The sequence below is a fragment of the Nothobranchius furzeri genome, chromosome 15, assembly GCF_043380555.1.
Source record: "Nothobranchius furzeri strain GRZ-AD chromosome 15, NfurGRZ-RIMD1, whole genome shotgun sequence".
Taxonomy (NCBI): domain Eukaryota; kingdom Metazoa; phylum Chordata; class Actinopteri; order Cyprinodontiformes; family Nothobranchiidae; genus Nothobranchius; species Nothobranchius furzeri.
In genome coordinates this window covers 56750672-56776921 of record NC_091755.1, presented here as the reverse complement: position 1 = coordinate 56776921, position 26250 = coordinate 56750672, and the positions used below count along the sequence as shown (strand labels likewise).

The window sequence follows — 26250 nt, the reverse complement described above, 5'->3', positions numbered from 1 at the left end:
CTTGTCCCATAGGAGCAGGGAGAGATGCAGATCTCAGTGGAGGGGTCACCGTTTACATCTGACAAATACGAACTTAAAAAATCAGACACGTTTCTCTTACCCCGAAAGTCAGGTGATGAGGTAGATTTTGTTTAACTATCTGAAATGTTGGGTAATTCTGGATATCTGTGCCATAAACTCTGCAAATACATGTAAACACTATTACAGTATTATATTTGGAGTACAACTTTTATTAGTAATCGTGCTATTCTTGATACATTTTATTTATTTTCAATTTTATTAAGAAAGTTGTTTAGACTAAGAGGGATAATGATGTAAGTCTCAGTGGAGACTGGACTGATTGTGTGGTACAACGGTGTGCCATATCGGTGTGCCATATATGCTGCGTATCTGCATGTTGTTGCGTAACAAACGTGCCAGGCTGTAGGTAGGTAGGCATTTGTGTTCATCCACTTGAGGAAAAGGCCGAGAGGGAGGGGAGTGATGAGGAGGACGGAGGGGGCGGATACCACCTCACCAGCCCATGGTTTTGGAGACTGGCAGCGGGACAGAACGCTTCTGCTGAGGATTGGTTTCACCTCACCGCCGAACCCGGACCCGTTTCCGCCTCTCTCTGGTTCTTGGAATAACGTGTCCTGGTGTCCTGCTGCTACGGATGGAAAAGCGCCCCTCGGGTAGGTTTCTAGTAGCTGACCGCTGCCTGGCCGCTGCTATGCGGCGCCTCGTTGCGCAGTGATCCTCACTGCCTCCACCTGAGCTGCCGCACCGTCGCTTCAGGTTTACGCGCGGCTGTCGCGCCTTTAGACCGGTTGCTGCACAGCAAACCGTCCGGTTAGCAAAGTCACAGGGAAATAACCGTAAAAACCATAAAAGGATGCAGAGGCAAAGGGCAGTTTAGAAATAATTCACCCGGTTGCCCTGCTGCAAAGTCAGCTTGTTACTGCAGGGTTAGATTATTAATCCTAACCCCAACAGACAACAGCAGCAAAGTTTAGGGACCCATTTAGCTAATTATTAGGAGGCTGATAATATGATCCTATTTTTCTGGGAATTGATGACATTTGGCATTTATTAACTGACTTCAGGCTTAATAAGAGCTAACCGCATTTTATAGACATTTGGTTTCCAACCATCTAAAACACGGACAAAGGGTTAATGTGATTTGATGGCTCAGCAACAAGTGGATCTGTGTGTGTGTGTGTGTGTGTGTGTGTGTGTGTGTGTGTGTGTGTGTGTGTGTGTGTGTGTGTGTGTGTGTGTGTGTGTGTGTGTGTGTGTGTGAAGTAAGGCTCATTTTAAAGAAAGAAACGTTTAGATTACCCCTTTTATTAGGGAATTTAAATTAATAAAGCAAAGGAGGAAGTAAAAAGCCACATCAACGTGCCTTTCTAAGTGCTCAGACATGCTTCGTGATGTAGTAAAAACCCTGGCAGATGACTTTTATTCCTGAAGAAAGCCAACACACTCCAGTTCACTGATAAGATAAGTGTCCTGCTCGACTTAAAAGCAGTAAAAGTAAGATTTTCCAAGTGTTTTTTGACATTTTGATGAAGACGTTAAGAAAGTGTAATAGGGGAGACCAAAAATGAGTCGTGACTGCATGCTTTGTATTGTCTTTTCTGCATAAAAAGAGTTTTACTTCTGGGTAAAGTCATTTAATCTGACCGGACCATCAGGAAATACGTTTAATGAGACATCAGATGATGCAGAATAAAAAATGTAAATCTCACATTAGACATAAAACATAACATCTATTTATTTGTGATGCACACAGCTGCAAAAGCCCCGCTAACAATCTAAGCTAGGGTACTTACACATTTGCCTTGAGGTCCCTTTAACAGATAACACTTCATTCACAAACAACTTGCTTGCAAACCTCAACACACTTTTATTGCCTCCATCTGGAACATCGTGAGAGTGTTGGGTTGAAGTGGAGTTGTGGTCAGATCGCCGCAGCCGGCTCTGTTTATGACTTGTGATGTCTGTGATTCACTTTCCTCAGCGTGTTTTGTGGCCCGACGGTGTTTATTTGGCAGTTTTAATAAGTCAACAGTGCTCACTGTCATTCAGGGTGTGTTTTCTGGATACGTGTGTGTGTTGGTTAAAACATCAGAGCCCACACACTGGCATGCAAACCTTCTGCTGAACTTTCTCCTTATTTGCTCTTATTTTTATCAGTCTGGTTTTTGTTGTGTCTGTGCTTCTACGGTCGCAGTGACGTCAGATCGCCTTGCTGCTACAGTTACCTTCTGGCTTCGATGTGGTTTGGGGTTTTAAGTCGGATCAGAGGCAACAGTGATAGATGCTGGAGCCTCCTCAGACAGCATGACCTCGCTGTGTGGTCTGTTGCAGGAGTTTTGACTCTCCCGATCCCTCCTACGCAGCACAGAAAGGCACCTTTAACAACCTAAACCAAACCAGCAGTCGGAGACTAGTTGAAATATTAGATGACTTCAGCTGAAAAGCATTCTGGAGAACCTATTTTGCAGGTTAAGGCCGCAAAAATGTTCCAGAAAGGATGTGAAATGTCGTTTTAACAGAGTGGTAAATAACCAGCTCAGCGATGATGGTGTTTGCATCCACGTGATCTTTTTTTCAAGGTGTGGAATTTTGTAACGGTCAAACCAGCAGCCTCCTGCATCTCTCACATACCAGCACAACCACACTTACTCTTTTCTTCCGTTCCTACCCTCTTTCTCATGTGCCCACACACTCACTTAATGCTCCCACCTCTCTGGGCCCAAGACACCGTACAGACACGTTACACATCTACACGGCCAGCTGAGGGGCGAGGACTTAAACGTCTCACAGCACAGAGAGCCTCAGTAAATCTGATAAATGTTTTCCAGCTAAATCTTTGGAACTGCTCTGACTTTTTCTTGGGTTTGTTTCTACTGCTTCAGCAGAATCATTCTCACTGCGTCTTTGTTCTAATCTTGTTCATGAGTCAGCGTTTTCTCTGCTCTTTTGTCTTTCTGTTTCCCATCATCGATAAACTCCTCAGATAACAACTTTTCTGGTTATAAGTGTTAACATCTGTTTATGGAAAGCCAGCTGCATGCTGACAGGATTTGGTGCTCACTCATGGTCTTGGATCTCTCACCATCCTCAATTCCTCACATGGATGAAGATTAAAGCCGTGCCAGTTAATTTTTCTGCCTCATTAATGATTGCTCAGTCACAGCAGCGCAATCTCAGTAACTATTATTTAAATGTGTATTATAGCCATTTTCATTGTTCCCAGGTGTAAATTGAGCAGGAAAGTGCAATTTACTTGTTATTGCACTTCTAATAAATGGCAATAAGAAATCCACTAATTTTTAATTAGGGCTGCACAATATTAGGAAAGCCTGCAATGTGCGATTACAGTGATTAATGTTGCGATGACGATATGACTTGCAGTAAATAAAAAATAAATTAACTCGAGAACAAAAAAAATCAAAAACAAACTAATAAAAAAATTTACTAAAAATTATCATAAAAAATAGGAAAAGCAAAAATTGTGATCAAAAGATGTGAGGAAAGGGAAAAAGAAAAAGAAAAGGCATCCAGTGGATCCTGGAAAAGCAGAATCGTCGTAAAGAGCAGAACGACGCTAACTCAGGTGTTTGCTAGCCATCCAAATAAGGCCAAGGGGGCGGGCATCTAACCTACAAGAACCCACCCAATTGGCCAAATAGGTGAAGAGCTCTATTTGATTTGTCAAAAACATCATGCTTCTGTTTGATTGACCAAATGCATTATATATAGGAAACATCTGAGCTGAGCGTTCACTGCTGTTATTTCTTTTCTTTGCGATATGCGTATTGCGCATGCCGATATCGCCATGACGATACATTGCGATGTATTGTGCAGCCCTAGATTTTTTTTCTGTAGTAAAAATTTGATTTTATATCTAAATATGTTATATACTGTTGACAATAAAAAATATAAATATTCCTTAGAATAAAGACAGAATTAATTACAGTAACTATAAATTAGAAGTTGTGTCGTGATATTTTTGATGAATGTCTGTGTGACAGAAACGTTTTGGTCTTTGCAGAAATTCTCAGAATAAAAGCAAGCCTGCAGGGACATGTGTCCATTAGATGTGTCTTTGTTAAAAAGACAAATGATCCTCTGTGTAGACAGAAATATTCAACTGAGATGTTGCTGTCAGACTGTCTGGGATCGTATGGAAAGAGCACAAACCTCCTAAGAAAGAGGGAGATTCTCCTCAAAAGGGGCTGCACCCCCTCCCCAGCTTTCTATGGAAAGTTTGAAGATTAACTCATCATATGAACACATGAGAGCAGACATGACTTCACTGCTGCAACGATTAGCTGATTAGCAACAGCTGCTATAGTACTTAGTCATGTGGTTATATAACGAGCAGGTCCATACGGTGAGCCAGGAGTTTATAGTAATCTTCAGATTGCTGCAGGATATTTATTACCCATGAGTATGTTCTGCTTTGAACAAGCACATATTGCGTAAGAGAGCGAGTGACGACATCTAAACGTGAGCAAGAGAAAAACAGCGTGATGTGTCCCCCGGTCCCCCCAGGGTCCGACGATGACAAAAATAGTCTGACCGTGCGCCCATCTGCCTTCCTCCACTGGGAGCCATATTGTGTGTGTTTGTGTGTGTGTGTGTGTTTTAGTTTCTGTTTAGTGATCACAGATGTGCCAGGGTTGACAGAAGGGAGACTGTTTAAAACATCAAATGAACCGATAAATCTGATCTTGTCTTTGATGTCGTGTGCTCTGCTGATTTATTCAGATTTTATTGCTTTACATGTTTTGTACATTTATCTTTCTCAGTTGACAAAAAAAAGACGTTTTGATGAACCTTGCTGTTATTTTAGCTGCTGGGTGATGAGATGAGATTATTTCTGAAAAGCAGGGAAGTCACTGAGACTAATTTGGTCAAATGCCTTTTAAAACTCAGTAATCTTTACTAAGTGCAAACATCTGAATCCATCTGAAATCCATAGATTATCATAGAGTAAAATTTACTAAATTCTTTTAACCCTTTTTTAGTGTTTTTGTGTAAAAATTGTAACAGTCACTGTCTTGCCTGCTGCCTTCTGATAGGTTTGATGATAATGTGTGATCCTGGTACCGCTCTGACTTGCTGGCATTAACAGTTCATCTCCAACAACTGTAATTAAACAGAATACATTTTTGTTTTTAAATTTCTGATTCACCTACAAATCCGTTATTGTTAGTAAAGGCGCATCGCAGGCCAAGGGACTGCTAATTTTGGACTGATTCTGATTTTGGAATCCGTCTCAGGTCTTTTTCTCTGGACTGATGAGGTAATGACTGATGCACGAGCAGCCAAGATGAACCTTCAAACAGAAACGTGCTTCCAAACTGCCAGAAGAAATCCTGTCAGCTTGTTTAGAGCTGGCAGGTGAACATTAAAGCATATGTTTTCAAACCAGTTCATCCACCAACGTGGTCTCCTGACTAGGGGTTGCATGACTTAATTTTTTTTAAAGTCGACAGTCAAGTAATGAAAATCGAGTCGACTTCGACTAGTCGTTGATGACGTCATACACCTGAAGCGGGGGGGGGGGAGGGTCGGTTGGTTCGCTGGAGTTTTTGACAATTAAAACTGCGCCCACATTTTCAAAGTTAAACACATTTCTTTTAACAACGGTAGTTTCTGCTTCAGCCCTCTCCCCCCTCCCTCTGCGCAGCGGCCGCAAACTCACTGATGCGCCTGCAGCCTCTCGGAGTTCCTGCTGCTCTAAACATTAAAATAATAATTTCATTTTCTGTTCCTCACTTCTGATTACCTTCAGTGGTGTCTGTTTGTTGCAACCAGCAGGTACAAAAACTAACTTGTTTTTATTTGACTATTTTTCTGTCCTGCCTGTTTATTATCTTCCTGCATCTCCTCTCAGTCCTAAAGAGAAACTGCTACCTGGGTTCATATATATTCACCTCATGAGTTACCTTTGAACTGCAGTTCTAAAAGATCTACCGACCGCAAAAACAGCGGAGTGCGAGCTGCTCGCCGGCCGCAGTGCGTCACCGGAGGACAAAACAGATGATGCGCCCCGCTCCACAGCAGCGAGGTGCATCAGGCAAAAGTAAAAGACAGAAAACATAAAAGGAAATGAGCCGACATGAACGATCGCGTTACATTTGTTTTTGAGTGGCGACACCTGATTTGATAATGTTATTGTGGCCGTGCTCAGGACGCAGATGTCTGGAGCGCGTCAACAATCAGAGCTTTGCATTAGCAAGCTGGTTAAGATTAGGATGGGGGTGAGTGGAAGGTTAAATTGCAAGAGGGAAAAGGTCACAATTTGGTTAAATGTCCGTTTTACGACGGGTGTCAGTAACGACGCTCTGGCACAGCGCGTCGCCTCCGCCTCGATCCAGACGCGCAGGGGCTCCTCACCTGCTGTCTTTTCCGAGGACTGCATCTTGTCATTATCACGTGACAGCGACTAGTCGACGACAGGCATAAAAAGTCACTACAGAGCAGTGAGGTCGACTAGTCGACTAGTTCATACAACCCCTACTCCTGACCTTGCTTTTTTTTTTCTTAGATATTCTTCTGTCACGTTGTAAGGATTTATACCCCCCACCATGTTCTAATTTTGCAGCCTTCACTACTTTTCTCACTCTTCACTCTCATCCCTCGTCTCACACACCCCCACTCCCGCTGCCAGCTTCATCACTTCATGCCTCCTTCAGCATTTGCTCTTTTCCATCTCTGCTAGGCCTTTCTCATATCTCCGATTTCTAAATGATGACATTATTATCACACAGCTGTGGGGCTATTACGGATAACGTTAGTAGAACAGAAAGAAAAGGGGAGGGGATTGGCTTGTTCAACCAGGGGAGGTAGCTGAGAGAGGAGAGTACATAAACACTGAGGTTAGTGCTAGTGGTGGAAAGTGAGATAAACAGTCAAGCTTTTCTCTTCGCTTGTGTGTAGCTGTGCCAAAACATCTTCCAAACGAAAGATTTATATTTTGTGAGTATTCAAATCAGCTTTCAGATAGCATTTCAGTGTGTGTGTGTGTGTGTGTGTGTGTGTGTGTGTGTGTGTGTGTGTGTGTGTGATCATTAGCTCACACACACTTTCCATACACTCACACAAATGGCTCCTGTTCAGCAGCACAAACTGCACATCCGGACCGGTGTGAAACTGCAGCAGCCTCTCTGAGACCTCATCATCGTGACTTTAGGTGAGTCACACACAGCAGAAACAATTCTCCCATGAGCACCGATTTCTTTTTCTCCGGTTTCTCTGCTTTTGTTTGTTGTTGCATGATTTGTTCCCAGAGGTTATCTCCTGCTGTGAGTCATAGGTAGAGATAGCGTGAACAGGGGCGTTTTATGCAACTTAGGAAGTTTGGACAAACGACTAGCAGCTGTTTGGTTAGGTGACTTCTGGAAGGGGCTGGGGGGGGGGGTTCTACATGTCATCTGGCTCTCTGACACATTCGATTTGGGCTTCTGGCATCCGTGACTTCAAAAAGGAAGCAAAGAATAAAGACATCACATCTTTTGCAGGAAATAAAACCTTATAGAAAAGTTCTTATAGAGTTTTAGATGGTTTAAGTTCCCACCAGTGAAACCATCTTCAACTCCTTTCTGATTTGGCCTGCTTGTTTTTATTGTGCAATCACCTTTCTTTCTCACAGACCCGGGTCTTGCCTTTGTCTTTATGACGGTGTGTGTAGCATTGTGAAACCATATACCTTACCGCACCCTGTCAGTGTGTTGGTGTCGGGCTGCAGAAGCTAACCGGGACTGTTTGAATTAGAAATAAGCAGAAATATTTGATGATTTACACAACTTCAGGACACCTAGCGAGCCACAGGCAACATTTAAGATGTGTATGAGAGTAATACTGAGCTAAAATAACATAACTGAGTCGTGCAGGTCAAGAAAAAAATGTCTTAAAATAGTTTAGAGTTGTTAGTTACTGAAAAAGGAAAAAAAGGTTTTCTGCCTAAAAGAAAGAAAGAAAGAAAGAAAAAAAGAAGAAAGAAAGAAAACGATCTTTTAGCGCCTCAAGACAAAAATCACGAGGCGCTTCACAAACAAAAAAAACTATTTTAAGTATGAAAAAGATAAAAAAATTATAATTAAAAATATGTTTTAAATGAAAAATATTTAAATATTGTGATTAAAAAATAATAATGTAAGGAAAGGGAAAGAGGAAAATCAATGGATCCTGGGAAAGGCAGAATAAGAACAGAATAAGGAGAGGATGGTGATGAAGGTCACGCTAAGCCAGCCTGAACAAGTGAGTCTTCAGCTGCTTTTTAAAGGAGACCACTGAGTCCACTGATCAGGCTAAGGGGGAGGGAGGTCCAGAGTCTGGGGGCCACAGCAGCAAATGATCTGTCACCTCTGGTGTTGCACAACCAGTAGGCTTTGGTCACTGGACCTCAGGGACCTGCTGGGGGTGTAGGGACTGAGAAGATCAATTGAGATCTTTTTTAAATGTGTCCCAGATTGTACAGATAATTCTGTAGATCATCTTCTGTAAAGAACCCTTCTACACAAGTTCGGTTTTGAATCAGTGCATCACAGATCTGATTTTGTCCTGTTTGTTTTCCAGTGGGACGATGGTGTGATGAACAGACTCAGACTTCATGAGGGACCACTCGCCTCACATCACTGCTCGGCAGAACATGGCTCCCACGTCCCTCATCTTTCTGGCCACGTCCTTCTCCCTCCTCCATGTCTCTGATGCCCAGACCATCATTGGCTCCTCCCCATCCTTTCCAGCTCTGGACCTACCTGCTGGTTCTTCACCCACGAAGCAGACGGTTCGATTTTGGCCCTCTCTGCCTCCTAGAGGACGCAGCGATGTGCCCATCAGAGTAACAATTCTGGAGAGACTATCACATGTGAATTCAGTAGAACAAGAGGAAAGGATGAACCTCCCAATGACAGAGTTCAATCCCTCTCTTATTTCTGTTCTGTCGACACAGAATCCCAGCAGAGGGCAAATTGTAACCCAACCGTCTGCCTCCAGACCCAGGACTGACATGGCTAGTTTAGCTGTCAGGAGGGCTTTAACAAAGGGACAAGCTGCTAAAAGAGGTCAAACTCCACCTTTACCTACCTTTCCCTCTGTTGCTGACCCTGTAGATGATGAACCAGTGACAGCTGGGAGTCCAGAGGACAGTGATTCACAAGGGTTTGGATCCGGTGGAACTCCAACAGCGACATTTCTGAGGGATGACTCTGACCTTATGCCAAAAGCTGGTGGTGAAATGGCACAATACCAGCCCCAGGCTCAGACCATGACATCCAAAGTTAGTGATGTAAAACGCCCATCACATGAAGACCAGACTGTGGCGACAGCGACCAGTTCAACCAGAGCAACCTCCACTACACCACAGCCTGAGAAAAGAGCCACTCTGCCCTCTGTGATAACGCAGCAAACCTCAAAGACTTTGGGTGAGAAAGCTTCACGGTAATAAAGAGTTTAGGTCCGAGGGTCGCAACACAAATATTAACTTTCTCGTGTTTTCTTTAGGTTATCAGGAAGAAAACTCCCTTGATGACAAAGTTCCACCAAAGCAGGACTCCGCCGCCGTGACATCGTCCAACTCTGACGCCTCTACTGATAAACAGTCACAGATGGCGGGACAACTTGTTACGGGCCGAAGCCAGACCAGTTTGCTTCTAAACACTTCACCACACACATCTACGACTGTTGTTCTAAGCACAGCACGCACGGCTGATCAAACAACAACGCTCAGCAGCAAAACCACACAGACAGGAACAGGTTCAGCTAGCACGACCATCCCGTCGACAAGGAGAGGTAAGAAACACCACTTTTAGGCATTTTGGACCTAATTATTTATACAGCTGGGGCTTTTCACTGGAGGGTTTGGAAGAAAAAGGCTTCAGAGGAGGGAAAAGGTAGAGTTGCTTTTCCATGGAAAATGGGGCTGAATTCCTGAAGCGTAGACCCGACGAGCGCGACAACAGTGTTAGCACGAGATGAGAGGAAAGGTTAAAGAAGGAGCGGGTCGAGTTACAGGAGGGCTAAGAGGACAGGAGGGGAACCGTCAGAAAAGGAGACAGCTGGGAGTGTCGATGAGACAGTGGGTGGTAAAAGGTGGCAGAAAGGCACATGAGGAGGGATTGGGATGGGAACGAAAACCAGATGAAGTGAGGAGAGACCGAGTATGGTATATAGTGATCACAGAGGCCATCTTTATTTCATATCAACGTAAAAACCAGACTTATTTATAGCTCGTTTAAAAGAAGCCTGACTTCCACCATAACCAGGTTTTTACGGGCGACTTTCGCTCGGTTTAAAGTTTGATTTATCAAAGCTGAATTCAGTGGCTCCATTAAAACGGGTCTGCTTCACACACTGGAGCAGCTGGAGCAGTCGAACACCAGTCAGACCCACTTTCAGCCGCTCGGCCCATATGTCCGTGTTCCCTGACCGTATGCTTACATGGGATGTAATTTCCCACTAACAACATGATGCTAATAAACACGTCAGAGAGCTGAACTCACACAGAAACTGTTAATCCATCTTTTAAGCTCTGCTGTTCTCTAGGGATGCTGTCTCCGAACGTCCAGGTCTCGGGTTTATTCTAAACGTGGTCATGGACTCATCTTTCAGACTTCCCAAATGTCATTTGACTAAGCTGATGTAATTAAGATAACGGAAAACATTTTTTGAGTTTGCTTAGCCGTGCCGGTGGAAACGATTCTCGCACTGGCTCAAGAACATCACACGACGACAAACCAAAGAACAGTAATCTGGTGTTTTCATCACCTCTAAAGTTTCTTAAACTCTCCTTTAAAATCTAGCATAGTTTGTTTCTGGTTTGGGCTAATGCTGCTTCATTCGTCTTGGCATAAAGAGAAAAAAGAAAACACAAGGGTTGGGCTGGCCTAAGTCTGCCCAGCTGTGTAACATGATCAGCACATCTGGAATGTGTCTGGATTCTGGTCCTGCTGGGGGAAAATCGTCTGAAAGGAGGAAGTAAAACCTTTATGTAAATAAAGAAGTGTGTCTGTGATCTTTATGCAATGTGTGTGTGTGTGTGTGTGTGTGTGTGTGTGTGTGTGTGTGGTAGGAACAGTGTGAGGGAACCAGGGAGTGAGGTGTGTGGGAGCAAAGCATTAATCAGTGTGTCAGTTTTATGGGTGTCTTCTGCTGGGATTGTTAGATCTTATCATACCAGCAGGCATTTGCTTTGTTTGTTTACTATTTCCTCTCTGGTATTAACGGTCAGATTTATTTTCTGTTTGAAAATGGTAAACGGCCTGAATTTGTTCTACAACCCCCCAAGGCGCTTCACAACACAGTCACTCATCCACCCATTCACACACACACATTCACACAGAGGCGAGGCCTGCTGAACATTGGAGCCACCGGTCCCTCCGACCACCACCAGCTGGCTATGCAGGTTTAGTGTCTTGCCCAAGGACACAACAGCAGCATTCTTTGGTCAGAGACGGGATCAAACCTGCAACTTTCCAATTACTGGACAACGGTTCCACCTCCTGAGCTGCTGCTGTCCCTGCTGAAAACATTTAGTAAACATTGATGACCGTTATTTAAAAAATGTTTGAGCCTTATGTGTTCGTAAGATTTTTTCCTCTGTGAATTAAATGTTTCAGGTTGACACATTTTAAAATAAAATTTAAAAAAAACGGTTAAATACAAACTAGTTTCAAACAAGGATTTCGTTATTAAAATGAAAATGACATCCAGACCAAACTGGCCCTGTGTAGAGAAAGTTATCAGCCCCATTGTTAAATCATGAATTATCTGTGATAAACTACAGCATTGTTTGAAAAGCTGTGTTGACACCAGATCTGGTTTCCACCAGTCCTGCAAAATTGGAAATCCCTTCTGACATGAAGTAGGCAAAAAGATCTCAAAAAGCAAAACACCAAGACCTGTTCTCAAGGAGAACAACAGAAGCAACACAGCGACAAAGTGTGTGTCCTGAGAAAAAGGACATTATACATTCAAACACGGTGGTGGCAGTGTGATGGTCTGGGACTGTTCTCTTCCAGAAAATCATCAGTTCAGCCCCAAAAACACAATCCAGCTGAGACTCAATAGCTTGACCTTAAACTCATACAGGGTTTTTTACAGAGCTGTTGCGTCCTCGCCTTACAAACCCCATCAGTGATGAATGTGGTTTTGGTGCTGAAGATTAGGCATTCCCCTTAAAACAAACCAAAGTTTGAATGATCACTAATAAAGCGCTCACTGTGATTTGTCCTGTTTGAGGGTGTTTTGTCCCATGATTTAGTTTTAAATTGTACAAGTCTGTGGGTTAATAAGCTTTCCTGGTTCATGGATGTACCGTGACACTGCACTGTGTTGCGTAGCAAAGATGTTCTTATTAATTATATAATCCAATTAGGTCATGGCGTCAGTCCGTGGCTGTTCAGCTGAATCACCGCTTCAGTCAGATGTTTTTATTAATATAACAAGAATTGCGACCACCTTGATATGGTGATTTTTGAGTTTTTACATTGTGTGTTTGGTACATTTGAGCAGTGCTAATTAATTACAAAAATAAACCGTTTATGATTTAGGTTTATTTTAACATCAGACGTTGAGCCCCCAAATTCCTTGGTTTCCGGAGATATCACTACTCTTTCCTAGAACAGACAGTTGATACAGATTTGATATTTCTAATTATGTCTGATTTATTATCCATGTCCTCCTGAGACCCTTTATGAGGACATTTAGTTTTGTTCTGCTTAGGCCTGTTTTTATTATTTGGGAAGTCTTCATTTAAATATTTTAAAATGTCAAAAAATGTTTTTAATTTAAATTTGTAATTCCTAAATGCTTAAAAAAAGTGTTTTTTTAAATAATTGTTATGTCTCACTAATCTAAATTAGCAAGAGGAAACAAAGAACATTCAACCTAAACCAAACAAAAGCTCAGATCACAGGAAGGAAGGGAAACTTTAATGGTTGCACTCTGCCCTCTAGTGGCTGTTCTTGGCATCAAACACTCTTCTATATGCTGGTTTTTCTCACACTAATTCCAGTATTCATAAACTAAACTGTCGGTGTTTTCTTTTTCAGGAGCCTCTTCTGCGCCCCCTACTGGCGTCATTCCTGTTATCCGATCCAGATTCAGCCCAACGTTCCAGGCTGATAAGAACCACTCTATTCCTCTGGGACATCCTCGTCAAGCTCCCTATTCCACTTTTATTCCTCATGCCTCCCCCAGTGCCAGTCCCTCCAACAATGGCACTTTTATTTATTGGGGCGATTTGAGCCACACGCTAGCATTAGCCTGGGAACTGCATGTGTATGGCTCAGCAAGCCTGTTCCTCCTCCTGTTTGCCGGAGCTGCTCTCGGCCTCGTGCTGTCTCCTGGCACAGACTGTCCTCATCGAGGAGCTCTGGCCCTTGCCAATGCGCTTCTGTTTCTAATTGGAGGCCTTAGATCTGCTCTCTTTTTTATCGACCCTTATGGATCACGGAGAATCCTCCCTCGTCCTGCTGTCACAGCCCTCTACAACCTGCCTCTGCCCCTGCTGGTGTGGACACAGGCGGCCCTGGCTCTGCTTGCACTGAGAGCTGCTGGAGTCAGCGTGTTACCGTCCACGCTGGAGCAGCCTCCTCTGGTGGCAGTGCTGACTGTGTTACAGTGTACCCTGCTGCTGGCTGCTGATCTGCTGTCCCCAGCTCTGTCTCCTGTGGTGCCCATTACCCTACAGGTCCTGTCCTTATGCTGGGGTTTGGCTCTCTGTTTGGGCTTCCTCTGCTATGTGTTTCCACGTATACGCTACCCTCCTGTCCCCCATCATGGTGACCCTGAAGAGGCTACAAGGAAGGCTTGGATTGGAAAGCAGAAAGGAGTGGTTCTAGGAAGGGTGCTGGCTGCTTGTGCAGTTCTTGGAGCTTTGTGCTGTGGGTTACACGTCCACGCTTGCTTGTGGCTCTATGGACTGTTGGGGGATTGGACACGCTTCAACTGGGGATGGTGGCTTGTGCACTTCTGGGCCCGGCTCCTGGAACTGGCCTGGGGGCTCTCTCTCCTTTTTCTGGGTTCCTGTCTTCTCTGGAGGTCTGGTGGGTGCAAAAGGAGCGAAGAAGGAGGACAGGATGGCAGAGCAGCAGGTGAACTCTCCTCCCCAGGACAATCTGGTGGCTCCGCTCAAAGACATACATGCTGGTCCAAGATAGTCCAGAGTCTGCGGGGGAAGCCCTGCAGAAAGTCTGACAGTAACGGTGTAGGAGGAGGAGCAGGCGAGATGCCGAACAACTGGGCCGGTCAGGAGCGTTCTGGAGCTGATATCAGCAAGAGTCTGATCAGGAACCAGGACTATGAACAGAACAGTGCCCAACCTCGCTGCGTCAAGGACAGCAACCATGCCAGGAACCACAGGGGCCACTCTGCAGAGCGAGGCATGTCTGATGACTCCACAAGCTCCCTGCTGAGGCTGCAGACCTTGGGTCAACCCCCTCAGCGCTCCGTTAGTGGCAGTCTGGACCAGGACAAGGACACATCTCTGTCTCTCTATGAGTTTGATCTGCGTCCCCCCTCCCCCATTGACTTGACCCGCAGCATTGACGAGGCTCTGCACAGAGAACATTTGTTAGGAGGTGGGAGTCTCTTTCATCCTTTAAATCAAGCCTCGCCTTCTCCTTCTCCTGGCTCCGGGATCAGCCAGGCCTCCTGGATCCGTAGGAACAGTGACCCTCAGCTGCTGTCTGATAGCAGCGAAGCCCCTACAGAGTCCTCCATGCCACTGGGGGGCAGCATTCTCAGCAGTGTACCCAGCAGACAGGTGACTGCTCCCCCCACACCCTCCCACCAGGGCCACAGGTGGGCTGGGAATGGCATAATAACTGTCCCCTCGTCAGTATCCTGCCCAGTGTCACTTCGTCCATCCAGAACATCAACAGGAAATCTGGGGGAGGACGGAGTGGATGACACACGACCGTTTTTCACCCCAGACTCGGAGAGGGTACGAGGTAGAGCTGGCAGGCCGGCAGGGTCGCGCAGTTACCTGGAGGTCAGTCGTCATGACGATTCTGCTAGCATGAGCAGTGAAATAATCAACCTCTAAACCAAACCCTGACCTTTTAAGACGGACAACTGCACTTCACACACTTTCATGTAAAGACTTCTGCAATGAGATACCGTAATCTGCTGTCTGAAACGATATTTCTGTAATGGGAACATGGAAATAATCTGGGTAATTAGTCTTAAACTTATCATCTAGTTGCATTTTATCTTGTTAGAGGAAGCTTTAAACTGGTTTTGACTCTTTACTCTTGCAGCAAAACTGGGAATTAAGCACAAATAAGCAACAGGGCACATTCATTCCGTCTCTTACTTATTATTAAAATCATCTATTTCACACATCATATTGGTATAACATCAGGTTATCAGGTTAACCCTAACCCATACTCCCATGTCTTCAGAAAGGCTAGTTAGCAGATCTGTGATGGTGATGAGATCTTTTCCTCCGATGATGAACTCCCTGTAATGTGACCAAGTGTGTTTGGTCCAATATCTCATGTTTAAAAGTATTTGTCAGCATTTTATGGGTTGTGAATTCATCTTAGTTTGTTCTGTTTGCATTGGTGATGTAAATATGTGCCATATGTAACACAGTTGTTTTCATAGCATTGTTACCATAGTGACTAATCTGCAGATTACAGTACGTCTAAACTCGCGTCCTGCTTGTTTGGTTTGCTTTGTGCGTGAAAGCCGATTACACAGAGATGCAGACAGTAAACACAGAACAGCTCGTGCTATCCAGGCGCATGCTCGCGTGTGAAAATGCTACAGAGGATCTTATCAGTTGGTAAAATTATTAGGCTCAATCATGAGCTGTTAGCTTAATGCATTTTGTTAGGTAAACATGATGCAAACATGGCTTCTGGAATCCAAAAACGATGTCTCTGGTTGCATTTTTTTGCAGAATCTGAATCAGAATAGTGTCTAGTTGAAGAGTTCGGTATTTAAGTGCTACACGGATTAGTAGGGCTGCAAAAAACATGGCTGCTTGACATCAACTCAGTAACAGCACTTCCCTATAATCCAGACTCAAGTATTTTACTGTATTTTAAACTTACAATGTCTGCTTAAAAAGAAAAGCAATGTAAATATTATTTTTAATGTTGATGAATAAAGCTGTATTTGGACCTTAGTCGTAGTTACTGTGAAGGACAATCTGAAGCAGTATTGCTGAAGGCACAAGCTAGCTTCGCTAAGACTATGAGGATGTAAATTCTTGTTTACTCAGTTTGAAGCTGAAAATCACTCTGAAAAGTAACTGCCTGAAAAATGTTAGTGCATGTTGGGAAATGAATTTGTTTCCAATCATTTTTAATTTTAGATGGTCTGGAACCTGAAATTTAAACAGTCTCAAAAACATTTGTTGGATTTGTATTCAAGCGTGTAGTTTCCTGGCTCTAGGGGGCAGCACATACATTTCAGGGTAGTTTTACACCATATCGCTGTGACTGTCGCTAGTTGCATTACGGTAAACATTGTTACCTGTGGAGGAGAAAGCGTGCGACCCCAGCGTAACTCCTCAGACTTTGATGGTCCTTCAGTTAATCACCTCTGTCAGTGTGCCCCAGGGCCCCATCAGTGTGTGAATGTGTGTGTGAGTGGATGAATGATACACTGTAGAGTAAAGCGCTTTGGAGTCCTCGGACTCTGTAAGGAGCTATACAAGTGCGGGCCATCGAGAGAGTGCAATGCCAATTGTAGATTTTTGGCGTTGTGCTTTTTGGATCTGCTCAGAGTCCTGCGCCTGCCAAAATATGTTGCATCTCTTTTACCATTCTCTTCTTTCATGTGTTTTTGGGAAGAGTTTAGCTGTTTTGTTGTTAAATTTGTGTTTTTTGCTTCCTAAATATTTTTTGAACGTGGTTACGTAACTTCTGTACGTCCAATGCATTCTCACAACCGAAGCGGCTAAAACTGACTAAGCGTGACCAAGCGTTTGTTTCCGACGCCCACAGTAAAATGGAGATTTCACCAAATTGTGACCTTTACCCTCTTGCAATTTAACCTTCCCCTCACCCACATCCTAACCTTAACCCACTTGCACATGCAAAACTTTGTTTCTAGTTGTATCGTCTGTCTCAAACACTGTTAACGAGAAGTTTAGAACGAGAATCTGGGTTAAGGTTAGGATGGGGGTGAGGGGAAGGTTAAATATCAAGAGGTTAGAGGTTGAATGTCAGTGAAATGTCCATTTTCCCACAAGCGTCGTACACCATTGTCACCTCCCGACACGTTGGGAGCCACAACGCGTAGGAAACAAACGCTCGGTCACGCTTTCTCAGTTTTAGCTGCTTCTGGTGTGAGAATGTGTTGGTAAATCATACGTCCAGCCAATCATCTAGCGTCGACAGGTGCAGGACCTTGAGTCAACCAGATGGAAACATAGCGTCCCCCCAAAGATGCTAGAGCCACGCCCCATGTACTTTAGACCCAATTTTTATGGATTTAATGTACAAAGCCACCATTATTTTTTAACAGCTGGACATCATTTTGTTCATTTTCATACTACACGTTGTCTCTTTAAATGTATGCAGTTACCAAGGCTTGATTCACAACTTCAAACTTTTTTTCAGTATTTACAAACTCAGACTTGAGTCTGAATGTTGCTTTGAGCTGTGCAGTTTAGATAATTTGATGTCAGACGGTCGACTGTTTACCGCTGAAAGAGCTGTGAGTTGAAACCTGACCAACATGTTACGTCGAGAACTTTTAGTGATCCAGATTGTGATGGTAATAAAGATAAAGCAGGGTTTTGTTAAATGTATTGTTACATATCTAGATGTTTTCTGTTTCTGCTTTAAGTGTTATTTTTAAATCATAACAAAATCATTGAATAATATAACAAAATACTTATGTTGGTTCATTAAGAAGCCGTTAAAGTCTGTTGTCAGTTGCTTTGTTTGGATTACAGTTATTGTTGGAGACCCTGCAGGACTTCAGCGGTATGAGACGCTTGATCTCTTTAGCTTTAAAGGTAGAGCTTGGCCTTCTGTCGCTGGTTACATTCCAAAGAGCCTGTTTGAGTTACTGCATATTCATCAGCTCATGTTTTCCTACGTTTACCGCCGAGGTTCCTCCAGCGCCCTCAGGGTCGCTCCACAATGCAGCACGTGCCATAGAAAATCCCATGTGTTTGTTTCATCTGTTCATTTTACTTATGGAAGTTTTGTTTGTGTTTTCTGCTGCTTTTGATGTCTGGATTAAAATAAATCTGTTGTACCCTCATCTCTGCTGTGGTTATTTTTAGGTGTTATAAACTGGTATGGGTTAGAGAACTACAGAGCTGTGCGAAAGTGAAGATCGGTGGTTTGCATTTTGCTCTTGTAGTGTTCATTAAACTCTTCATCCTGTTTGGCAGAGAACATATTCCTCCAGTCTCCAACTTTTCCTAGAAAAACACAGAATTATGATTTTTGTACCTTATGCAAATGTTACTATATAAACATTTACTTGATGTGTCTGACCTTTGCGAATGAAAGGGGATATGGTGAAGTCCAAGTACTCATCTGACGAGGCGTTAACCAGCTTGTTGTGTTTCATGTTGTCAAAAAGAACTTTCTCTGTGATTTGTTTCTTCAGCTCAGCAGAGGGAGACTGTCCCAGGAAGGAGCAGAGCCGACTGAGTTCCCGATCAAAATCCTGCCAAAGCAAGTCATCATGAAGTTGGTTTTGTATTTACGACCCCACACTGGCAGACTTCAGCCCCTACCTCAATCAGATCCTCGTAGAACAAATACAAGATATTGGATCTGGCCTTTTTCTCCTCCCACCAGCCTTTCACATGCTCGTACCAGGAACCAAACACCACTGAGAGACGTTCAGAAGATCACGTCATTTGTAATAAAATTAGCTGTGGTGTTAGCAGATATTCCTGCTTTCATTTTGCTGCTCACTTTTTCCTTCCATGAACCTCTGGAAGTAACTGTTCCAGTCTCCAGGCTCCGGCTGGGCCTGATTCATACGGTCAAAGTGAAAGTAGGATACCGCTGTGTCCTTAGGATTGCGAGCCACGTAGATTATCTGCAGCCGGATTGAAAATGCAAAGAAAAACACAGAAAACCCTTCAATGTCCAAAGTTCCAAAATTAATCAAACAGAGCGAAATTGAACTTGGTAAGAAGTGTGTTGGCTATAAATCCTGCTGATAAATATTTCATCAAATATTAGTGGGTTTATATTTGTAAAAGCATGCAGTTAGTGTGACATTCAAGTCCATGAGGAGTGTGGGACCTCCTACAAACATTCCATACTCTACATCCAGCAGACCTTGGTGTTTTGTTTCCAGAAGGAAGGAGGAAGAAACTGGACTGGCAGGTGTGTCTTGATGATGCGTGGACTGCTGGCGAACCGGTTTAGCTCATCGACTCCTGGAAAAGTAAAGCTCCATATTACAAGGAAGTCAAGAACATCACTGGATCTGAAGCCGAACCAACCAACCAACCAGAGGGATACCCCGGCATGTGGATTTCCAGAAACGGCACCCTTTCGAAGAGTGGGACTGAGTATTGACGACCAGGTGAAGTCTGACTAAAATACAGCAGATCCAGGATGTATGAAACCCACGTGTTTCCTTCAAAATAAACAAAATGCCGTAGCTTAAGTCGATGCATTGAAACAACAAGCTATTTCATAGGAGCAGAGTCAGGGTGTGGAATAAAAAATAAAGGCCACCTGCTTTAGGATAACTCGCTATCACAACATCATCTGGTCTCGCTTCAAATTCCTGGATGTTCTTCCAGTTGTCAATGAAGTAATTGGTCATGGAAACACCATGGAAATCAAGCAGAGCAGGTCTAGGTGGCAGATCCATCTTTGAACAAAATAAAGAAATTGAACTAAATTAATTTGGGATTGTGGAATAATATAATGATGACACATCAGGTTTGTTCAACAGCCTTGATACAACTGCAACTGTCCTCAAACCGGTAAACACTCAATTGAGTCATGGGTTCTTTTCTGCAGACAGTTCAGAATGCCCTTCTATCTATCGCAGGGCATCAAAAACTGGGGTAAACTCTTGTTCCTCTCCACAGAAATCTTTAGTAAAAGATTTATATATATATATATATATATATATATATATATATATATATATATATATACATAAAAAAAAAAATATATATATATATAAATATATATATATATATATAGATAGATAGATAGATAGATAGATAGATAGATAGATAGATAGATAGATAGATAGATAGATAGATAGATAGATAGATAGATATTTTTTTTCTTCTCCTGGCACTCACAGAGCACAGACGCTTCTGCTTTGCTCCCTTATCTTTTTTCCCAAGGCTCTTTTGTCCTGTATGCCTACAGAGCGCTTCTCTGCATTTCCTCTGGAAATCCCTATTTTTCAGAAATGGATTTAATTAATTGGTCATTCAACGCGATTGATAAGATTTTTTCTACGATGAGAACGGAGGAGGGGGCTCCCACTTGCCCTCATGGGACACACGCAGCAGGATTTATGCTCAATTCCTGGAAGGAGTGGAAGGTCGTCTGTCTCTCTCAGCTGTCCATTGAGGATGTCGAAGATATGTGGATATTTGGCCTGATGATCACTGGATTTCTTCCGATTGGAGTGGGAGGATATCTGGTTTTCCGAAAAATTGGGAAGACGGGAGCGATTGGAGGGTGACCCGCACCCATGGACAGCACCGTCCGGGCGGAAACCTCACAGACTGGGACGTTACTCGAGGTGAATCGTAAGCTGGACAATGTCTTAGCTGCGTTACCGGTGTTAGTGCGCAAAATGGATGTCATCTCGGAGAGGGTCACCGGACGGTGTGGAGATGATTAATAACCCGAATTGGCTTATATAGTCGGACTCACCTCAACACATAGCATTGGATCTGGAACCCATGACCATAAGAGGGGTTGGACACTCTCATTTGCTGGAGTTGCTCGGGTGAGAGGCAGAGGGCTGGGGTTGGGTTTTTGTTAGCCCCAAGACTCTCCGCCTGTGTGTTGGGGTTTACCCCAGGGGACGAGAGGGTAGCTTCCCTGCGCCTTCGGGTCGGGGAACCGGTCCTGACTGTTGTTTGTGCTTATGGGACAAATATCAGTTCAGAGTACCCACCCTTTTTGTAGTCCCTGGGACGAGTGCTAGATAGTGCTCCATCAGGGGACTCCATTGTCCTGCTGGGGGACTTCAATGCTCACGTGGGCAATGACAGCTTGACCTGGAGGGGTGTGATTGGGAGGAACGGCCCACCTGATCTGAACTCGAGTGGTGTTTTGTTATTGGACTTCTGTGCAAGCCGCAGTTTGGCCATAATGAACACCATGTTCGAACATAAGGATGCCCATCGGTACACTTGGTACCAGGGCAGCCTAGGTTGCAGGTCGATGATAGACTTTGTAGTCGTATCATCTGACCTGCGGCCATGGACGTAATTTTCACTTTAGAAGTGGGGGGGACACGGGGGCTGGGGGGTATCTTTACAGTATGTTCTCATGGGAAGCAGGCTTCAACACAAATGGTTGTTTTCTGCTTGGTCCTAGAGCTCAACCAGTGTCAATTTAATATAGTGTAATATTGATTTTGGATGGTAAAAAGTGAAGGGGTCAAAACTTGACTTCGGAAAAAGTGGGGGGGCGGCATGTCCCCCCCCCAAAAAATTACGTCCATGCCTGCGGCCGTATGTTTTGGACACCCGAGTGAAGAGAGGAGCGGAGCTGTCAACTGATCATCACCTGGTGGTGAGTTGGATCAGATGGCAGGGGAAGATGCCGCATAGACCTGGCAGACCCAAACGCATAGTGAGGGTCTGCTGGGAACGCCTGGCAGAAGAACCCGTTAAGACGGTCTTCAACTCCCACCTCTGGCAGAGCTTTGACCACGTCCCGAGAGCAGTGGGGGACATTGACTCCGAGTGGGCCTTGTTCCACTTTGCGATTGTTGAGGCGGCTGTTGCTAGCTGTGGTCGCAAGGTGGCCGGTGCCAGTTGTGGTGGCAACCCCCGTACCCACTGGTGGACACCAGAGGTTCGGGGAGCCGTCAGGGTGAAGAAGGAGGTCTACAGGGCGTGGCTGGTCTGTGGGTCTCCGGAGGCAGCAGACAGGTACCGGATAGCCAAGCGGGGTGCAGCAGTGGCAGTTGCCGAGGCTAAATCTCGGGTGTGGGAGGAGTTTGGTGAGGCCATGGAGAAAGACTATCGATCGGCGCCAAAGAGGTTCTGGCAAACTGTCCGGCACCTCAGCAGAGGGAGGCAGCGACTTACTCACACTGTTTACAGTGGGGATGGGGAGCTGTTGACGTCAACTGAGGCTATAGTCGGCCGGTGGCAGGAATACTTTGAGGAGCTCCTCAATCCCACCTATGCGCATTCCGAGGAGGAACCAGAGCCGGGGGACCTGGGGATGGACTGTCCAATCTCGGGGGCAGAAGTTGCTGAGGTAGTCAAACAACTACACAGCGGCGGAGCCCCGGGGGCGGATGAGGTTCGTCCTGGGTATCTCAAGGCTATGGATGTTGTAGGGCTGTCATGGTTGACACGTCTCTGCAACATTGCGTGGTCATCGGGGGCAGTTCCTAGGGAGTGGCAGACCGGGGTGGTGGTCCCCATCTTTAAGAAGGGTGACCTGAGGGTGTGTTCCAACTATAGGGGATCACACTCCTCAGCCTCCCTGGAAAGGTCTACTCCAAGGTACTGGAGAGGAGGGTCCGATCGATAGTTGAATCTCAGATTGAGGAGGAGCAATGTGGTTTCTGTCCTGGCCGTGGAACTGTGGACCAGCTCTATACCCTTGCAAGGGTGATGGAGGGGGCATGGGAGTTTGCCCAACCAATCCACATGTGTTTTGAGGATTTGGAGAAGGCTTATATATATATATATATATATATATATATATATATATATATATATATATATATATATATATATATATATATATATATATATATATATATATATTCAAGACCAGCAGCAGCACACACACAACCCTTCACACAGACACTTTTTTTAAAGTAGACATTTTTGTTTTATACAGGAAACAAAATAAAATGTTTGGCTTTCACAGTGAATGTATAAACTAAACAAATAAATAAAATAAAACCAAATACAACACAAATGATCAGTAATAGAACACACACGGTTTGGTTATTGTATAAATAAACATTGCGTGCAATTACTTGTTACTTGTTACCCACACACCTTCATCTCCTCACACTTAAACTACAGAAACTCTTTTTTCACGTGTCTGAGTAAAACCTCCCTGATGCAACTACAGGTGGTCCAGAATGCCTGTGCTCAGCTTCTGACCAAATCATCACCCCACTTCTCCTCCAGCTTCACTGGCTGCCAGTCAACTTCAGGGTTCATTTCAAGATACTGGTTCTGGGCACCGTCATACGTTGGTGATCTTCCCAGTCACTAGCGGAGTGACAGATACTTTACCCTCAGGCCCCAGGAGCTGCGCCAAATGCCTGGGGCAGTTATTACATTAACCGATGGAACCTGTACATTTTGGTTGGAAAAACCCAGTAAAAAAGGAGGAAATGAGTAAAAACAGGACAGGCACCAGGATCTGGACACATTTTGATAACAATTAAAAGGCAGAGTGTGTGCATATCCAACAGGCTCTAATAGTTCAAAGGTAATACATTTTTTACTTGCAGAATTTGCTCTTGTCATTTAAAAATTGTTTTCATAGCACTTTGTTTCATGTTAAAAATACATTTTTTAAATAATAAAGCTTTGATGCTTTATATTGTAGATTATTAATTCAATTTATGCACAGTTTTGTATCATTTCTGGTGATAAATTCCTTTAAGAAACGAAAAATGTGAGGAGCTGTTTGAGAGCTGAAAGAGCCGGTTCATTTTAGTGAGCCGAGCCTTAAGAACCGGTTCTTTTAAAGATCTGGAGTTTCCATCAGTACTCAGAACCGAATACCAGAGAACACACCCTCACAGGACATGTCTCTCAAATACCACAACATCCTGTACTCTGTAGTGTGATTGGAGCCTCCTGGTGGACCGCCACGGGATCATTTATAAATGAAGAACAAAATTACAACCATAACTACCAAGCCTAAGAACTTATTACAAATCATTTGATGAACAACGTTTGATAATATATTGTTTTCTTCTAAGAAAATCATAATTGAAGTAAACTTTAAAGATCCAGATTTTCCTAAATCACTCTTTAAAAGACGTCTACTGTGGACCACAGGCGACTGGGAGAAAAGTGAATGTTTCATAAAAGATGCTGCACATCTTCTACAAGTCTGTTGTTGAGAGTGTAATCTCTTCCGCCTTCGTCTGTTGGGGTAGCAGCATCAGAAGCAGGGACCTGAAAAGGCTCAACAGCCTAATAAAAAAAGGCTGGTTCTGTTCTGGAGACGACTGTGGAACCACTGGAGGAGATAATGCAAAGAAGGATTCTCCAGAGAATCAAGAAAATGATGGACAACCCTGAGCATTCTCTTCACAAGACTGTCCGACAACGGAAGAGTGTCTTCAGTCAGAGGCTTCTTCAGTTTTGCTGCAACACTGACCGCTACTGGAGATCCTTCCTGCCAACAGCCATTGTAATATACAACAACTCTTTGATGACTTGATTATTATTATTATTCTGAGCTACTACAGCAATCAATTTCCCTCTGGGATTAATAAAGCATTTTTGAACTTGAATTTGAATCTTTCATGCAGAGATTAGAAAACATCTACTAGTAGCAGATGCTTTCTTGCCTTTGACCAATCGGGTTTTTCTGCTTACATCTTTTCGGATATCTAGTGTTTGCTTGTTATGACACTTCTTCTTGCCTCCCCTTCCCACGCATCAAGGTGAATCCTCACTTGACTTACCTCTAAGAGTTTTGGATTTGGGTGTTCCACTGCTTTTTTTGGAACTTGTATTGATTTGATTAAAGATTGTAGGATGCTTCTCCAGGTTCTGCAGGACATTTGGACAACTACTGCCTGATGTTTGACAACAGTAAATGTGAACCTTTACTAATCACTCATTTGGTGCTTGATGCATTTACCAGGTCTAGCTGAGTCATTACTGTAAGAAAAAATAACTATTGCTGCTTGGTCAAAGGTTATGGAGATTTTACTGCTGTCTCCCTATCAAATGGTGAGAAATATGTCAAATTTATTTATTTTTTATTAAAGTGAAAAGTCTCTTGTGCAACACATCCATCCATCCATTTTCGGCTCAGGGGTCAGGTCGTGGGGGCAGCAGCCCAAGCAGGGAGGGCCAGCCTTCCCTCTCTCCAGCTACTTGGGCCAGCTCGTCTGCGGGAATCCTAAGACGTTCCCTGGCCAGTCGAGAGACATAGACCCTCCAGCGTGTCCTGGGTCTTCCTTTAGGTCTTCTTCACGTGCCCAGTAAACCTTACCAGGGAGGTGTCCAGGAGGCATCCTAACTAGATGCCTGAGCCACCTCAACTGGCTCCTCTCGGAGGAGCAGCTGATCTACTCTGAGCCCCTTCTGGATGACAGCTTCTCATCCTATGAAGAGCCCAGACTCCTTGTGGAAAAAGCTCATTTCAGCCGCTTGTATCCATGATCTTGTTCTTTCGGTCACTACCCGACACTCGTGACTATATGTGAGGGTAGGAACGTAGATCAACAGCTAAACTGAGAGCTTTGCCTTCTGACTCAGCTCTCTCTTCACCACGACAGATCGGTACAACGCCCGCATCACCGCAGGCGCAGCTCCCTACCACCTGTCGATCTTGCGCTCCATCTTTCCCTCACTGTAAACAAGACCTCGAGATACTTAAACGCCTCCACTTGAGGCAGGACCTCATCCCTGACCCGGAGAAGACATTCTACCCTTTTCTGACTCAAAACCATGGTCTCAGATTTCATCTATTAAACCCATCATTTTGACATAAGATAGGTCACTTCCTGTCTTGAAACATGTACTGCTGCTGTCAGCAGTGGGCTCAAAGTGGCTTTAGTGGAGAAAGAACTAAGTTGCATCATTTACTCATACGTCCTGCAGTCAGTAACAAAAAATCATTTAGCAGGAATCTTGCTGATTGTAATAATTACAAACATTTTAAACACATTATGTTACATCCATGTGTATTTCTATAGCGTGTTTCATTAGCTCACCTGGAAGTGTGCTCGGTTGCCCTTTGTGCGTGCGGCGCTCATCAGCGACAGTCATTTCTTTATCTGACACACTTTAACCTCATCTGTTAAACACTTGTGCTTTTTCACAGCTCTCCCAACTGTGATTTATTGACAGCTTGTGCTCTAGTGATTCAATCAGGTGGA

At 44.1% G+C, this 26250-nt stretch overlaps 2 protein-coding genes across 3 annotated transcripts; one reads left to right on the top strand and one right to left on the bottom strand.

Moving 5' to 3' along the window:
- The first annotated feature begins 463 nt into the window (after positions 1-463).
- On the top strand, positions 464-18231 carry LOC107391149 (proline-rich transmembrane protein 3). 2 transcript variants are annotated; one of them, XM_054746067.2, is made up of 5 exons: positions 681-6978; positions 7120-7192; positions 8578-9425; positions 9505-9792; positions 13053-18231. In XM_054746067.2, the coding sequence occupies exons 3-5, from the start codon at positions 8612-8614 to the stop codon at positions 15047-15049; spliced, it is 3099 nt and encodes a 1032-aa protein (XP_054602042.2). In that variant the 5' UTR covers positions 681-6978; positions 7120-7192; positions 8578-8611; the 3' UTR covers positions 15050-18231. The 2 variants fall into 2 exon arrangements, with proteins under 2 accessions (XP_015823749.3, XP_054602042.2); XM_015968263.3 differs by lacking the exons at positions 681-6978; positions 7120-7192 and adding an exon at positions 464-674.
- On the bottom strand, positions 15307-26175 carry LOC107391151 (cytosolic sulfotransferase 2). The gene is made up of 8 exons (XM_054746069.2): positions 26086-26175; positions 19677-19815; positions 19447-19575; positions 19272-19372; positions 18900-19026; positions 18716-18813; positions 18471-18645; positions 15307-18394 (listed from the first exon to the last, which is right to left on the bottom strand). The coding sequence occupies exons 1-8, from the start codon at positions 26125-26127 to the stop codon at positions 18282-18284; spliced, it is 924 nt and encodes a 307-aa protein (XP_054602044.2). The 5' UTR covers positions 26128-26175; the 3' UTR covers positions 15307-18281.
- Between the last annotated feature and the right edge of the window lie 75 nt (positions 26176-26250).

Excerpts from the sequence above, each read along its gene's own strand:
- LOC107391149 (XM_015968263.3), top strand. The coding sequence starts at position 8,612 with ATGAGGGACCACTCGCCTCACATCACTGCTCGGCAGAACATGGCTCCC. Across the intron at positions 9,426-9,504 it reads GCAAACCTCAAAGACTTTGG|GTTATCAGGAAGAAAACTCC; the intron begins GTGAGAAAGCTT and ends TGTTTTCTTTAG. Across the intron at positions 9,793-13,052 it reads CATCCCGTCGACAAGGAGAG|GAGCCTCTTCTGCGCCCCCT; the intron begins GTAAGAAACACC and ends TTTCTTTTTCAG.
- LOC107391151 (XM_054746069.2), bottom strand. The coding sequence starts at position 26,127 with ATGAGCGCCGCACGCACAAAGGGCAACCGAGCACACTTCCAG. Across the intron at positions 19,576-19,676 it reads AGCGAGTTATCCTAAAGCAG|GAAACACGTGGGTTTCATAC; the intron begins GTGGCCTTTATT and ends TTTATTTTGAAG. Across the intron at positions 19,373-19,446 it reads CATGCCGGGGTATCCCTCTG|GAGTCGATGAGCTAAACCGG; the intron begins GTTGGTTGGTTG and ends TTACTTTTCCAG.